We start from the raw sequence: 14,347 nt of genomic DNA, 5'->3' as shown, positions 1-14,347 counted from the left end.
ACCAAAATCTGGGTGCTAGGTGTGCTCCTTGCTATTATAATGTCATCATTTCTAGGTCCTCTCGGCTGTTGGAACTAGGAAAATATATGTATGCATATACCCCTCCCCTCCTTTATCTATTTTTTTATCTCTATATACTAAAGAACCATGAGTTCATATCAATACCATATCTCCCATCCCAGTACAACACCATAGTGTTTATTTTAGAATTCCATTCTCTGACAGTGACAAACCTGGCTCCCGTTGTCCTCAGTATATTTAGTTATTTGCTCAATCTATTGATGTAACCAATCTCCTGACCATCGTGGCTGAATTATTAGCTCTGGCCCTGCCTAACCTGCCAGCTGCATTGGCCAAATTCTAAGGGGCTTAGGAGCCCTAAGGAGAAGGGGCTAATAGGGTTATCTTAAGGAATGTCTTTGGATTAGTATCATTCCTATTTCTATAGAGTACTGTTTCTTTGGTTGACATCTTCTGGGAGCAAAGATCCTTGTGACAAAAGTTCACCTTGACTTAAAGTGAGTCAAGATACTTAGAGCCTCCTTACTGCTGAGCTGAGGTTTGAAGTAGGTGGGGACAGAATGGCTGAAAGGGTTTGAGCCTGGCTGACAGGTGGGTTGTAATCCTAGATTTCACATGTTTATAGTCTTTGAGATCACAGATACTTTTTTGAAGTTACTAATATTTATTGAGCAGTTCGTGTGAACCACCAGCCAAGGCACCTTACACGTTATTTCTAAGCATCATAAAAGCTTTGTGATGTTTTTTCACCTAAAAAGTGAGAATAATAATAGTACCTGCCTCATAAAGCTTTTCTGATGATTAGATGGTTAAATCCACTTAAAACTCAAGGTTTAGTGCCTAGCAGTTAATAAGGGAGAAATAAATGTTAGCTGATTAGTGATAGTGGTGGTTGTATCATCTCTGTTTTACAGATGTGGCGACAGGATCAGAAAGGTTATTTGCCCAAAGTTTATACAACTTAATTTGAAAATCCAGAATGTAAACTCTGGTCCTTTTTTTTTCCCTTTTAGACCAGATGTACACCTTCCCCCCATTTCACTTTCTTGTGCTGTTTCCTCTTCACTACATTGTTTCTTGATTTGGGGCTTTTAAGCTAAGAAGAAAATATTAGACATATAATTCAGAAGTTTACTGTTTTTAGCTAAATTTAGCTGATCTTTCAGACTTGCCCAGATACCTTGGATAAAGGTTGTAGGATGGAGGGGGTTGCCTCCTGGGCTGTAGTTGATACAGCAAGTGTGGGCGATCCAGGGATTGTCACATGAGAGGAGGAAAGCCCCACAAGGGCCAAGACAGTTGAGCACCTATAGGCTGTCACCTGGAGAAGAGGGAGGGCATAGGTAGCGCTGCATAAAAACATGAGGACGTGCTAGGGAAGTCTTGCCCATTCGATGTATCACAGATGTCACGTATGTCCTGCTCCTGGCTCCTTAGCAGTAGGATCATATTACATCTCCCAAGACCCTGGAATTTCTGCCAATTCCCGACTCCTTTCAGATCACCCCCTGCCGTCAGGATCCTGCATCTTTATGTACTTTTTCTGTGTTATGCAGCTTGACTGTGCGTGAAAATTAAAATTCTTCTAGTTTTCTCAGACAGTCCACACAAAAGAGTGGTGACTAGTGTGGATATTACTAAAGATTCCTTAGAGGAAATCATTTAGATTTCAGGAGTTTTCATTGCACGCCTGAGGAGAGACTATTTGACTTTTCTGATCTCTGAAAACTCTTCTTGGCTCCCTGCTATTGGGTGCTTTATCTCTGGTCCTTCCCAGGAAGGACTCAGCTTCCTTGACACTGCCTTTCCCTTGGAGGATTTCTTACTCCCCTTCCTCTCCCAGCAGAGCATTTTAGTTTTTCCTGCTCCAAATACAGGTACACAAACCCATCAGGGTGCCCAGAACAACAGATGCCCTCTTGTTACTATGATCCTTCTTTAGAGAGCAATCAAGGTTATATTTAGCACAAAGTGTTTCGTGTTATCTGTTCAACAGAGCTTGCAGTCTCAGATTCCTACAGGCTTAGGCAAGATTGGTTGAGTAGGTGGAGTTGAAGAGAGGTTTGCCTTTTTGCTGGGGTTAGCCCTATTCAGCTTCAGCTGTGGTTGTGATGTGTACGTGCAGACTCAGTGATGCCAGATCTGACTTTTCAAGAAAAGCTTGAAATCTAAGCTTTAGTGTGAATTTATTTTTTTAAATGTTATGGTCAGTGCATTTAAAATAGCTAGTGGAAAGCTTTCTGTGGCACAGTGGGCCATAGAAATGTAGTTGTTAAGGAGGAGCAAATGTGGTAGTTGGGGAGGAGGGCCTGCTTTTTGTGAGTATCTCTTTCTACAAATCTATTCCTACCTTGGGTTGGGAATTACTGAGAATCAGAGACTTGGAGGAGTGTGTCTTTAGTGACCCAGACTCAGACCAGCAGTGCTACCACCCCTTACCTGCACTCTGCTTATGAAAACTTTTGCATCCCTGCTGTACACATAAAAGTGTGAATGAATGGTGTGTCTCCTCTTGAAGGGTGGGTTGTGTTTTGTTTTGTTTTGTTTTTTGCGGTACGCGCGCCTCTCACCGTTGTGGCCTCTCCTGTTGCGGAGCACAGGCTCCGGATGCGCAGGCTCAGTGGCCATGGCTCACGGGCCCAGCCGCTCCGCGGCATGTGGGATCCTCCCAGACCGGGGCACAAACCCGTGTACCCTGCATCGGCAGGCGGACTCTCAACCACTGCGCCACCAGGGAAGCCCGGTGGGTTGTGTTTTGAAAGTTGAATTTAGCTTTAAGGAAGCAAATATAAACAGTTTATTCAGAACTTAGATAACCAAAACATTCAGTCATCCAGATTTTGGTTCCTTTGTATTCTGTAGTCATAGTTTTTACTCCACATTTGAAATATTTAGGTCAAGGTACTATGTTACTGTAGCTTTAGAGTTGAGTGTGTTTCAGTTTTTGGAAAATCTGATGATTCACGTATATATGAATTATGTTCATTGAAACCCCACTCAGGGACTTCCCTGGAGGTCCAGTGGTAAAGAAACCACCCTGCAATGCAGGGGACTCCGGGTCAATCCCTGGTCAGGGAACTAAGATCCCAAATGCTGCGGGGCAGCTGAGCCTGCGTGCCATATCTGCTGAGCTCGCACGCCTCAACTAGAGCCCACGTGCTGCAAAACTACAGAGCCCACGCGTTCTGGAGCCCATGCGCCACAACTACAGAGCCCACGTGCCCTGGAGCCTGTGCACCACAACTAGAGAAGAGAAAACCACGCCACAACTAGAGAAGCCCCCGCACCGCAACGGAAGATCCCGCATGCCGCAACTAAGACCTGATGTAGCCAAAAATAAAATAAAAAAATAATAAATAAATCTTAAAAAAAAAAGAAACCCCACTCACATTCAACAATCATTTCTTATATTGCAATCTACTAGTTTATAGAGTTTTCAGCTTTTTTTCTTCTTTAATACTTGTTACTTTATTTAAATATAATTTTAATTTTATATTGTAGTTGATTTACAATATTGTGTTATTTTTAGGGGGTACAGCAAAGTGATTCAGTTATACATATATACATATCCGTTCTTTTTCAGATTCTTTTCCCATATAGGTTATTACAGAATATTGAGTAGAGTTTCCTGTGCTATACAGTAGATCCTTGTTGATCCCAAACTCCTAATTTATCCCTCCCCCCCACCCTTCCCCTTTGGTAACCATAAGTTTATTTTCGAAGTCTGTGAATCTGTTTCTGATTTGCAAAAAAGTTCATTTGTATCATTTTTTTAGATTCCACATATATTCCAAATATCATACGTGTCTTTCTCTTTCTTACTTCACTTAGTATGATAATCTCTAGGTCCATCCATGTTGCTGCAAATGGCATTATTTCATTCTTTTTTATGGCCAAGTAGTATTCCATTGTATATATGTACCACATCTTCTTTATCCATTCCTCTATCAATGGACATTTAGGTTGCTTCCATGCCTGGCTATTGTAAATAGTGCTGCAGTGAACGTTGGGGTGCATGTGTCTTTTTGAATTATGGTTTTCTCTGGGTATATGCCCAGTAGTGGGATTGCTGGGTCTTATGGTAGTTCTGTTTTTCATTTTTTAAGGAATCTCCATACTGTTCTCCACAGTGGCTGTATCAATTTACATTCCCACCAACAATGCATGAGGGTTCCCTTTTCTCCATGCCCTCTTCAGCATTTATTGTTTGTAGGTTTTTTGAAGATGGCCATTCTGATCGGTGTGAGGTGATACCTCATTGTAGTTTTAATTTGTATTTCTCTGATAATTAGTGATATTGAGCATCTTTTCATGTGTTTGTTGGCCATCTGTATGTCCTCTTTGGAGAAATGTCTGTTTAGATCTTCTGCCCATTTTTTGATTGGGTTGTTTCTTTTTTGATGTTGAGCTGCATGAGCTGTTTGTATATTTTGGAAATTTATCCCTTGTCAGTCACTTGGTTTGCAAACATTTTCTCCCATTCTGTGGATTGTATTTTCATTTTGCTTATGGTTTCCTTTTCTGTGCAAAAGCTTTTAAGTTTAATTAGATCCCATTTATTTGTTTTTATTTCCATTATTCTAGGAGGTGGATCCAAAAAGATATTGCTTCAATTTATGTCAGAGTGTCTGCCTATGTTTTCCTCTAAGAGTTTTATAGTGTCCAGTCTTAAGTTTAGGTCTTTAATCCATTTTGAGTTCACTTTTGTGTATGGTGTTAGAGAATGTTCTAATTTCATTGTTTTACATATAACTGTCCAGTTTTCCCAGCACCACTTATTGAAGAGACTGTCTTTTCTCCACTGTATATTCTTGCCTCCTTCCTAGATTAATTGACCATAAGTGTGTGGGTTTATTTCTGGGCTTTCTATCCTGTTCCATTAATCTATATTTCTGTTTTTGTGCCAGTACCATACTGTTTTTATGACTGTAGCTTTGTAGTATAGTCTGAAGCCAGGGAGCCTGATTCTTCCAGCTCTGTTTTTCTCTCTCAGGATTGCTTTGGGGTCTTTTGAATTTCCATTACAAATTTAAAAATTTTTCGTTCTAGTTCTGTGAAAAATGCCATTGGTAATTTGATAGGGATTGCATTGAATCTGTAGATTGCCTTGGGTGGTATAGTCATTTTGACAGTATTGATTCTTCCAATCTAAGAACTTGGTATATCTTTCCATCTGTTTGTGTCATTTTTGATTTCTTTCATCAGTGTCATATAGTTTTCAAACTACAGGTCTTTTGCCTCCTTAGGTAGGCTTATTCCTAGGTATTTTATTCTTTTTGATGTGATCGTTATTGGGATTGTTTCCTTAATTTCTCTTTCTGATCTTTTGTTGTTAGTGTATAGAAAAGCAAGAGATTTCTGTGTATTAATTTTGTATCCTGCAGCTATACTGAATTCATTCATGAGCTCTAGTAAGTTTTCTGGTAGCATCTTCAGGATTTTCTGTGTATAGTATCATGTCATCTGCAAACAGTGACAGCTTTACTTCTTTTCCGATTTGGATTCCTTTTCTTTCTTTCTCTTTTCTGAGTACCAATGGCTAGGACTTCCAGAACTATGTTGAGTGAAAGTGGTGAGAGTGGACATCCTTGTCTTGTTCCTGATCTTAGAGGAAATGCTTTCAGCTTTTTACTGTTGAGTACGATGCGAGCTGTGGGTTTGTCATATATGACCTTTATTATGTTGAGATAGGTTCCCTCTATGCCCACTTTCTGGAGATTTTTTGTCATAAATGGGTGTTGAATTTTGTCAAAAGCTTTTTCTGCATTTATCGAGTTGACCATATGGTTTTTATCTTCAGTTTGTTAATGTGGTGTATCACACTGATTTGCAGATACTGAAAAATCCTTGTATCCCTGGGATAAATACCATTTGATCATGGTGTGTGATCCTTTTTTTTGTGGTATCTTTGTCTGGTTTTGGTATCAGGGTGATGGTGGCCTCATAGAATGAGTTTAGGAATGTTCCTTCCTCTGCAATTTTTTGGAATAGTTTTAGAAGGATAGGTGTTAATTCTCTCAATGTTTGATAGAATTTGCCTGTGAAGCCATCTGGTCCTGGACTTTTGTTGGAAGTTTTTAAATCACAGTTTCAATTTCAGTACTTGTGATTGGTCTGTTCATATTTTCTATTCCTTCCTGGTTCAGTCTTAGGAGATTGTACTTTTCCAAGAATTTGTCCATTTCTTCTAGGTTGTCCATTTTATTGGCATATAGTGGTTTGTAGTCTCTTATGATCCTTTGTATTTGTGTGGTGTCAGTTGTAACTTCTATTTCATTTCTGATTTTGTTTTTTCTTTTTTTCTTCATGAGTGTAGCTAAAGGTTTATCAATTTTGTTTATCAATACTTGATACTTTAAATCTTTATGGTCTCATCAAAAATAGTTTTGGCAGCAGCAACTAAATAAGATTGTTTATATTAAAAACTTGCTTATATCAAACATTTAGCTATCAGAGTAGTTGTCTCACAGATTGCTATTCCAGGAGGAGTAGACTTTGACAGTTACCATGGTGAAAACATTTGAGGCAAATATGATTAAATAAAATTGATTTAAAAGAAAGGGGTAATTTTTCTTTGTTTCTCATATGGTGCTTTAATGCTTTCTCTTAAATGCACTGCAGGTATCAACTCAATTGTGGCCATTGCATCATACACTGGATATAATCAAGAAGACTCTGTTATCATGAATCGTTCAGCTGTAGACCGAGGCTTTTTCAGGTCAGCTATTTATAAAAGTTGTCAAAATACATATATGGTGGAAATATTAATATTTTATTTTTAAAAAGTTCTTTAAAAATAGGTGCGAATTGTGTGTTTCCAAACTTTTGGTGGTTTTAAATGTCAGTCCGGAAGAAATTTTGATCTGACAGCAGAGAAATTTTTCTGTTAGGATATTTAATCTTCTGCCTCCATTCATGGAACGTTGTGGATATCTGCCAGGCACATGTTGTTATATGGTTTCCTATATCGGGGTTAGTGTGGTAAAATCAGTGCCCTACTCCAGAAAGCAGAAGGCTTGGGTGATGGTCACGAACAACTGAAGACACTGCTTCTTGTATCTGAGGATTTTCAGTTGCTAATATTTTGAGCCCCCCTTTATTTGTAAGCAAATAAATGTTTGTGTTTAGATAATATAGAAATATCTAAAGTAAAAATAAACCTAGAGTTTCAGGACCCGTGAATATTGGGTTAGCTAAAAAGTTCGTTTGGGTTTTTTTGTAAGATGTTATGGAAAAACCCGAATGAACTTTTTGGCCAACCCAATAACTACTATTAAAATTATAGTATATTTTCTTTTTCAATCTTCTATTCTTCAGTTTATTCTATTGTCAAACATTAATCTCAAATCCATGGTATGTGAAAGTTGGTTAAAAAACTGGGAGTTAAGAAGAGAGGATGGATTTTTTTCTGTATAGTTTTCAGAGGATAGGCACTAAGACCAGAGGTGGACGTTATAGCTTAATATCATAAACTTCTCACTAGAAATATTGGGACAGATCCTGGGTGACCATCTCTGAGGGTTATTATGGGAGGGATTCTTATTTTGGGTAGGAGGTTGGACTCAGTGACATTAGTCCTTCCTGGTCTCACATATAATTCCAGCTGTGTTAAGGTTATGGGTCAAATGCTACATGTGTGGCCTGTACAGCTCTTATGACTTAACTTTGACCCTTAATACAGTTAACTCTTGTCCCAGATTCATGGTTTAAATTGCCATGGTTTAAATTACCACATATCAATTAAGTAAAATTTATTGGTATGTTCTAAGCCCTATTATTAAAGGAAAATAAAAGTTAACTTTAGAACCATGTGTTTTTAGGTCTGTTTTCTATCGATCATACAAAGAACAGGAGTCTAAAAAAGGGTTTGATCAAGAAGAAGTTTTTGAGAAGCCTACACGTGAAACTTGCCAGGGTAAGCAATACTGACATTGAAATTATGGAATTCAAAGTTAGCTTACCATGGTTTTCCTGATTAATTTTTTGGGTTTTGCCCGCCCCCCTTTCTTTTTGCCATGTGGGAGTATGTTTTCTTATTATTCTTAGAGCTTATATTAAGGAAATAGGTATATTTGCCAGAAGTCTTTGCACCTAGGAGTGGGCTTGCTATAGTCCTTCCATTCCGCTAAGTCTTGCATTGAGGAGGGGATTTAGGATATCAGAGAGGTCATGTAATTTCATGGGACACACCTCAGCCCCATTCTCACTTGTACTGTGTCCTGTCCCTCAGTTTATCTATTTGCATGGGAACTTCCTCTCCTCTTCACGTTGTGGTGTGACCATAGTGTTTGTCTAGCCACACTATTTGTATGTATTTAACAAATAACTAATGAGAGGACGCCTAGAACTTTCTGTTTCTTCTGGAAAACTCAAAACTTATTTTCTAGTTATTATTTTTACAGTCACTTAAAAGCTGTATAAAGTGGGATGGATAGGATATCCCAGGGAAAAGGGTTATCTCTCCTATAGTTTTGGCTTTTTTTTTTTTTTTTTTTTTTGCGGTACGCAGGCCTCTCACTGTTGTGGCCTCTCCCGTTGCGGAGCACAGGCTCCGGACGCGCAGGCTCAGCGGCCATGGCTCACGGGCCTAGCCGCTCTGCAGCATGTGGCATCTTCCCGGACCGGGGCACGAACCTGTGTCCCCTGCATCAGCAGGCGGACTCTCAATCACTGTGCCACCAGGGAAGCCCAGTTTTGGCTTTTAATAGTATTGCATGAAGTAAAATGTTTTTTTTTTTTCCTTAGGTATCTTCCTGTTACTCCATTTCCTGTGGGTGGTTCTCTGTGGTAGTGAATTGATGTTCAGTGGAGTTAAGATTATAGAAGATTAAATTCAAACTTTCTGTTGGAGTTTATATGTAGAGGACATAGATACTCTTCCTTATGCAATATAGAGATCAGAAGATGGCAACACACTTACCCAAAGTCACTTAGCAAATGGAGAGTCTGAATCAGCCCAATGCTTTTCTACCGAGTTCAGAATAGTTTGTAGTATTTGGAATAAGGGCACATTACTACACATGTTAGAGATTCCTATGAACTTCTCTCTGACTTGGAACTGATTTATATATTTGGTTTTTAATCTTTTGGGGAGGGGGATTATGGGACATTTTAAATACTTTTCTTTATGGTATTACCATTTCAGAAAATTCTCTTTCTTCTCAGGTATGAGGCATGCTATTTATGACAAGCTGGATGACGATGGTTTGATAGCTCCTGGGGTTCGTGTATCAGGAGATGATGTTATTATAGGCAAAACAGTCACGTTGCCTGAAAATGAAGATGAATTGGAGGGCACTAATAGACGCTATACTAAGAGAGACTGTAGCACTTTTCTCAGGACTAGTGAGACGGGCATTGTGGATCAGGTTATGGTAACTCTCAACCAAGAAGGATATAAATTTTGTAAAATAAGGGTGAGTATAGCTTTGTCATATTGCTATTTATAGAAAGTAAATCAGAATGACTTAACTAACCTATTTTTTGTGTGAATTCAGGTACGCTCTGTTAGAATTCCACAGATTGGAGACAAATTTGCTAGTCGACATGGTCAAAAGGGTACTTGTGGTATTCAGTATAGACAAGAGGTAGGTATCTTTTATCACCTCTAACCCAAAGTTTTGTTGAACATTTTATTAAATCAAAATGTTCTTTAACTTGAGAGCCCAGAGGCAGTAAAGGCTTGACTTTTAATTTTAGTGTTTTTTTTTTTTTAGATTTTATTTATTTATGGCTGCATTGGGTCTTCCTTGCTGTGTGTGGGCTTTCTCTAGTTGTGGTGAGCGGGGGCTGCTCTTCGTTGTGGTGCATGGGCTCTAGGCACACAGGCTTCAGTAGTTGTGGCTCGTGGGCTCAGTAATTGTGGCTCATGGGCTCTAGAGTGCAGGCTCAGTAGTTGTGGTGCATGGGCTTAGTTGCTCCATGGCATGTGGGATCTTCCCGGACCAGGGCTCGAACCCGTGTCCCCTGCATTGACAGGCGGATTCTTAACCACTGCGCCACCAGGGAAGCCCTAATTTTAGTGTTGAATAAGTAGGTGAACACACTACGTTGAACAGAATTTAGGACATAGAAAAGTTTAGATGAGCGGGAGCTAGTTCTAGTTCTCTAGCTAAGAGATTTAAGTTTTTTTAAGTGTCTTTAAAAAAAATTCCTTTATAGGATATGCCTTTCACCTGCGAAGGTATCACCCCCGATATCATCATAAATCCCCATGCCATTCCCTCTCGTATGACTATTGGTCACTTGATCGAATGTCTTCAAGGGAAGGTAAGAGATTTTCTTTAAAAATATAGGTTCCAAATTGATGTTTCTTCTGAAATGTTAGGTCATTTCTTTCATTTGAGCCAGGGTACTTTGGAAAAAGCCAATATGACACTTAACTTTCCTGCTTTTAAATTGGTTTGATTATGTCTCTGTTTTTTGCCAAACTTTGCAAAGTTATGACTGAGAAGTTTTGCAAAATTTACTACATCCAGTCTTTACTTGTATATATGGTTATTCTTTTGACTGGTTCTTTTCTATAAATGGTGGTTAGTTCAGTGTGAACCTAATGGTTTTATAGCTATACTATTAGCTATGCATGCATCTTTCAGTGGAGGTTTTTCTATTTTTGAGTATCTTATTAAGGCAGAGAGGCTACAGCTTAACACATGGATGGCTTGGTTTTAGGGCATTAAAATGTCATTTTCCTTGAGTCGTAGGAAGTACTTGGGAGTCTCATTCTTTTTGTATCTGGCCTCACAGAGTTTCCTACTTGAAGGCTTATAATTGAGTTGCTTTTATTTTTTAGGTAAATTAGTTTGTTATATTTTATGTAAAATGCTAATAAAATGAACCTTACTATATTACAGCTTTCCATAACATAGATATTTAAGTTAATCCTTAATCTTAAGTTCAAAATCTTCCTTTCCAGAAAGGATTTTTTTTTTTAATATATTTATATTGACATAGACTTCTAAAGGGTGACAGAAGGAAGCAGGCTTTTAGAGATGACTTTTCTTTTTAAAGGTATCAGCTAACAAGGGTGAAATTGGTGATGCCACTCCATTCAATGATGCTGTTAATGTACAGAAGATTTCTAATCTTTTATCTGATTATGGTTACCATCTCAGAGGAAATGAGGTATGTTTGCTCTTACATTGGTAATTTGTTATGAGTATTCTTTTTTGTATGTGTGTGATTTCATTTTTTAAAAAATTAAATTTTTCATTAAAGTATACCACATACTTCAAATTACATACAAAATCGTAAATTTACAGGTTGATGAATTTTCACAAAGTGAACACAGCTGTGTGACTGGCACCCAGATCTTGAAAATTACCAGAACCCTTTTATGCTTAGATGCCCCCCTTGTGTCCCCTTCCAGTCACTACCATCATACCCCCCCCGTGACTACTCTCTTTACACTATAGTTTTGTTTTGATTTTTATAGAAATGGAATTATACAGTATATGCACATATATTCTTTGAGCTTGTTTAATACTTTTAAGTCTGCTTCAAAATCTGTCTGTTTCAGGTCCTATACAATGGATTCACTGGTCGAAAAATCACATCACAAATTTTTATTGGCCCCACTTACTATCAGCGTTTGAAACACATGGTGGATGATAAGATTCATTCTCGTGCTCGGGGACCTATTCAGATCCTTAATAGGCAGCCCATGGAGGGTAGATCTCGGTAAGAGAGCTGCATCATCATCATTTTTATATAAAGGAATGGTTCTCAAATTTCTTGATTCCAGGACCCCAAAGGCTTTTGTCTGGGAGTTGTATCTTTTTTTGTTGTTGCACTGGGTCTTAGTTGCAGTAGGCAGGCTCCTTAGTTTAAATATTTTCCAAGTAAATTTAGTGATGAGTGACATTGGTTTACCTTTTTGCAAATCTTTTTAAATGAACTGGTTTGTGAGAAGACAGCTGGATTATTGTGTCTGCTTCTGCATTCATCCCATTGCAGGATTTTATTTTTTATAATTAAGTATTGCTATATGAGGAAAATCTGACCTCACACAGATTTGTGGTTGGAAAGGGAAGAATATTTTAATAATTTTCAGGTGATTGTGGATTTTTTTTTTGATGCTACACCAAAACAAGTTGTCCTTTTTTTAAAAATAAATTTATTTACTTTTGGCTGCGTTGGGTCTTCGTCGCTTCGTGTAGGCTTTCTCTAGTTGCTCCGAGCGGGGACTACTCTTTGTTGTGGTGTGCGGGCTTCTCGTTGCGGTGGCTTCTCTTTATTGTGTAGCACGGGCTCTAGGCATGCGAGCTCAGTAGTTGTGGCGCACAGGTTTAGTTGGTCCACGGCATGTGGAATCTTCCCAGACCAGGGTTCGAACTCGTGTCCCCTGCATTGGCAGGTGGATTCTTAACTACTGTGCCACCAGGGAAGTCCAAGTTGTCCTTTCTTAAAGGTTACTTGTGATGTAGAATTTGAAACCACTTAAGTGAATCTTTTATGTTTATTATATTAAAATCCATTGGGCTTATTTGTATCTTTTATACTTATGTAATTTTATAGTATCATATTTGGTCATTTGGAAAATATTTTCACTCAGCAGTGAAAGCGCTGAGTCCTAACCACTGGACTGCCAAGGAATTCCCTCTCACAGTCTGGATTTTTGTTGATTGCATTCCTGGGCTCTATGTTCCTATTTTTCTTGTAAATAGCTAATCGGATCTAGAGCCTTGATGAGGTGAAGGGTTTGTGTTCTTTCACAGTAATACTTCAAAGGCAGTGCTGTATACTTTCAATATCTGGTTGTCTCTTTTATGACTTTAGCAGCTATTAATGATCATTACGTAAAACCTTTAATTATTGGGCTTCCCTGGTGGCGCAGTGGTTGAGAGTCCGCCTGCCGATGCAGGGGACACGGGTTTGTGCCCTGGTCCGGGAAGATCCCACATGCCGCAGAGCGGCTGGGCCCGTGAGCCATGGCCGCTGAGCCTGCGCATCCAGAGCCTGTGCTCTGCAACAGGAGAGGCCACAACAGTGAGAGGCCCGCGTACTGCAAAACAAAAAACAAAAAAAAAAACCTTTAATTATTTAAAGGTTTGCAAACTGATGAGATTCTAATTTATCATTTCTTCATTTATTAGCTGGAATACTTTCATAGAGAGAAATGTTGTTTCCTCAGCTGCTAACCTGGTGACATGGTTCATATACTAAAAGGCAAAATAAATGCTTAATTCTTTCCTTTTATTTACCAATTTTCAAAATGACGTGGTAGTTGCCTAGAATCCTCCAAAGCTGACCAAATGTTTTGTTTTTGGTAATATCATTAGAAGCTCATTGATCTTATGTATTTTGTACATTAAGAATGTTAAGGAAGCCATCATCCACTTGCCTGGCCATCAGAACAATGCATTTCACTTACATGCTGGGGAAACCTGTGATTAGTCACCTGTTCTTTCCATCACTTTTGCCAACATGCATTTATCATTTTAGGTTTGATTGCCTGGGAGTCTCATTCATGGAGAAGCTGCTTTATTTAGATTGACTTTTTTATTATTCATTTTTTAGTATAGAGGTGAATTCTAGTAAGTTAAATAGTCTGATGAGATTTTATTTTGTACTTCATTGTATTTTATTTGGAAAAGTATATGCTATACTTGAGAATCTTATGTGTTTACTCTGGGGACCTTCTAATGCACACCAAATAGTTGGTAGACTTCTCACCCTCCCCACCATATAGAGAGAATGCAAGAGTAGAAAAATCGGAGTCTAGTTCTCTTTCTTTCTAATATTCTTTATGATAATAGAAAATCAGTACAAAATAGTCTGTTGTTTTTTTCCATGACAGTGATGGTGGCCTGCGTTTTGGAGAAATGGAACGAGATTGTCAGATTGCCCACGGAGCAGCCCAGTTTTTAAGGGAAAGACTGTTTGAGGCATCAGATCCATATCAGGTTCATGTTTGCAACCTTTGTGGAATAATGGCGATCGCTAACACCAGGACCCATACGTATGAATGCAGGGGCTGCCGAAATAAAACCCAGGTATGTACATACCTTACTGACAGTTGATATCTGTTTAGGATATAACCACGTTGGCCTAATCATCCAGGTAGATTTAGTGTGGTGGAACAGATTGGCATTTTCACAATTTTGATAGCATGCTTCTATAAGATAAGAGTCCTAGTTTTAAATGAGGAAAAAGGTAACAATTCTGTTTTTCTAAAAACTAATTAAGTTTCAGTGTGGTAATTTCTCTAAGCTAAGCTGTTCATCTTTTGGAAATAATAAGACCTTGTACAAGGAATTTTAAACAATGAGTTTTGTTAAACCTTTTAATTGAGAAGGGTGAATATAAATTATATCTGGCAGAAAGG

At 38.5% G+C, this 14,347-nt stretch overlaps 1 protein-coding gene across 1 annotated transcript in view; it reads left to right on the top strand.

Annotated features, from left to right (window-relative positions):
* Nucleotides 1-14,347, top strand: part of POLR2B (RNA polymerase II subunit B) — a 46,883-nt gene that overhangs the window by 32,186 nt on the left and 350 nt on the right. The window contains exons 18-25 of the mRNA XM_060012459.1: nucleotides 6,643-6,739; nucleotides 7,842-7,936; nucleotides 9,187-9,437; nucleotides 9,519-9,608; nucleotides 10,183-10,290; nucleotides 11,032-11,145; nucleotides 11,540-11,700; nucleotides 13,820-14,015. Of these exons, the coding sequence (XP_059868442.1) occupies nucleotides 6,643-6,739; nucleotides 7,842-7,936; nucleotides 9,187-9,437; nucleotides 9,519-9,608; nucleotides 10,183-10,290; nucleotides 11,032-11,145; nucleotides 11,540-11,700; nucleotides 13,820-14,015 (1,112 nt within the window). The remainder of the gene's footprint in view (nucleotides 1-6,642; nucleotides 6,740-7,841; nucleotides 7,937-9,186; nucleotides 9,438-9,518; nucleotides 9,609-10,182; nucleotides 10,291-11,031; nucleotides 11,146-11,539; nucleotides 11,701-13,819; nucleotides 14,016-14,347) is intronic.

Source organism: Delphinus delphis, chromosome 5 (genome assembly GCF_949987515.2).
Source record: "Delphinus delphis chromosome 5, mDelDel1.2, whole genome shotgun sequence".
In the NCBI taxonomy this organism is placed as follows: domain Eukaryota; kingdom Metazoa; phylum Chordata; class Mammalia; order Artiodactyla; family Delphinidae; genus Delphinus; species Delphinus delphis.
The sequence above is the reverse complement of the archived record's forward strand: the minus strand, read 5'-3'. Positions and strand labels throughout refer to the sequence as shown.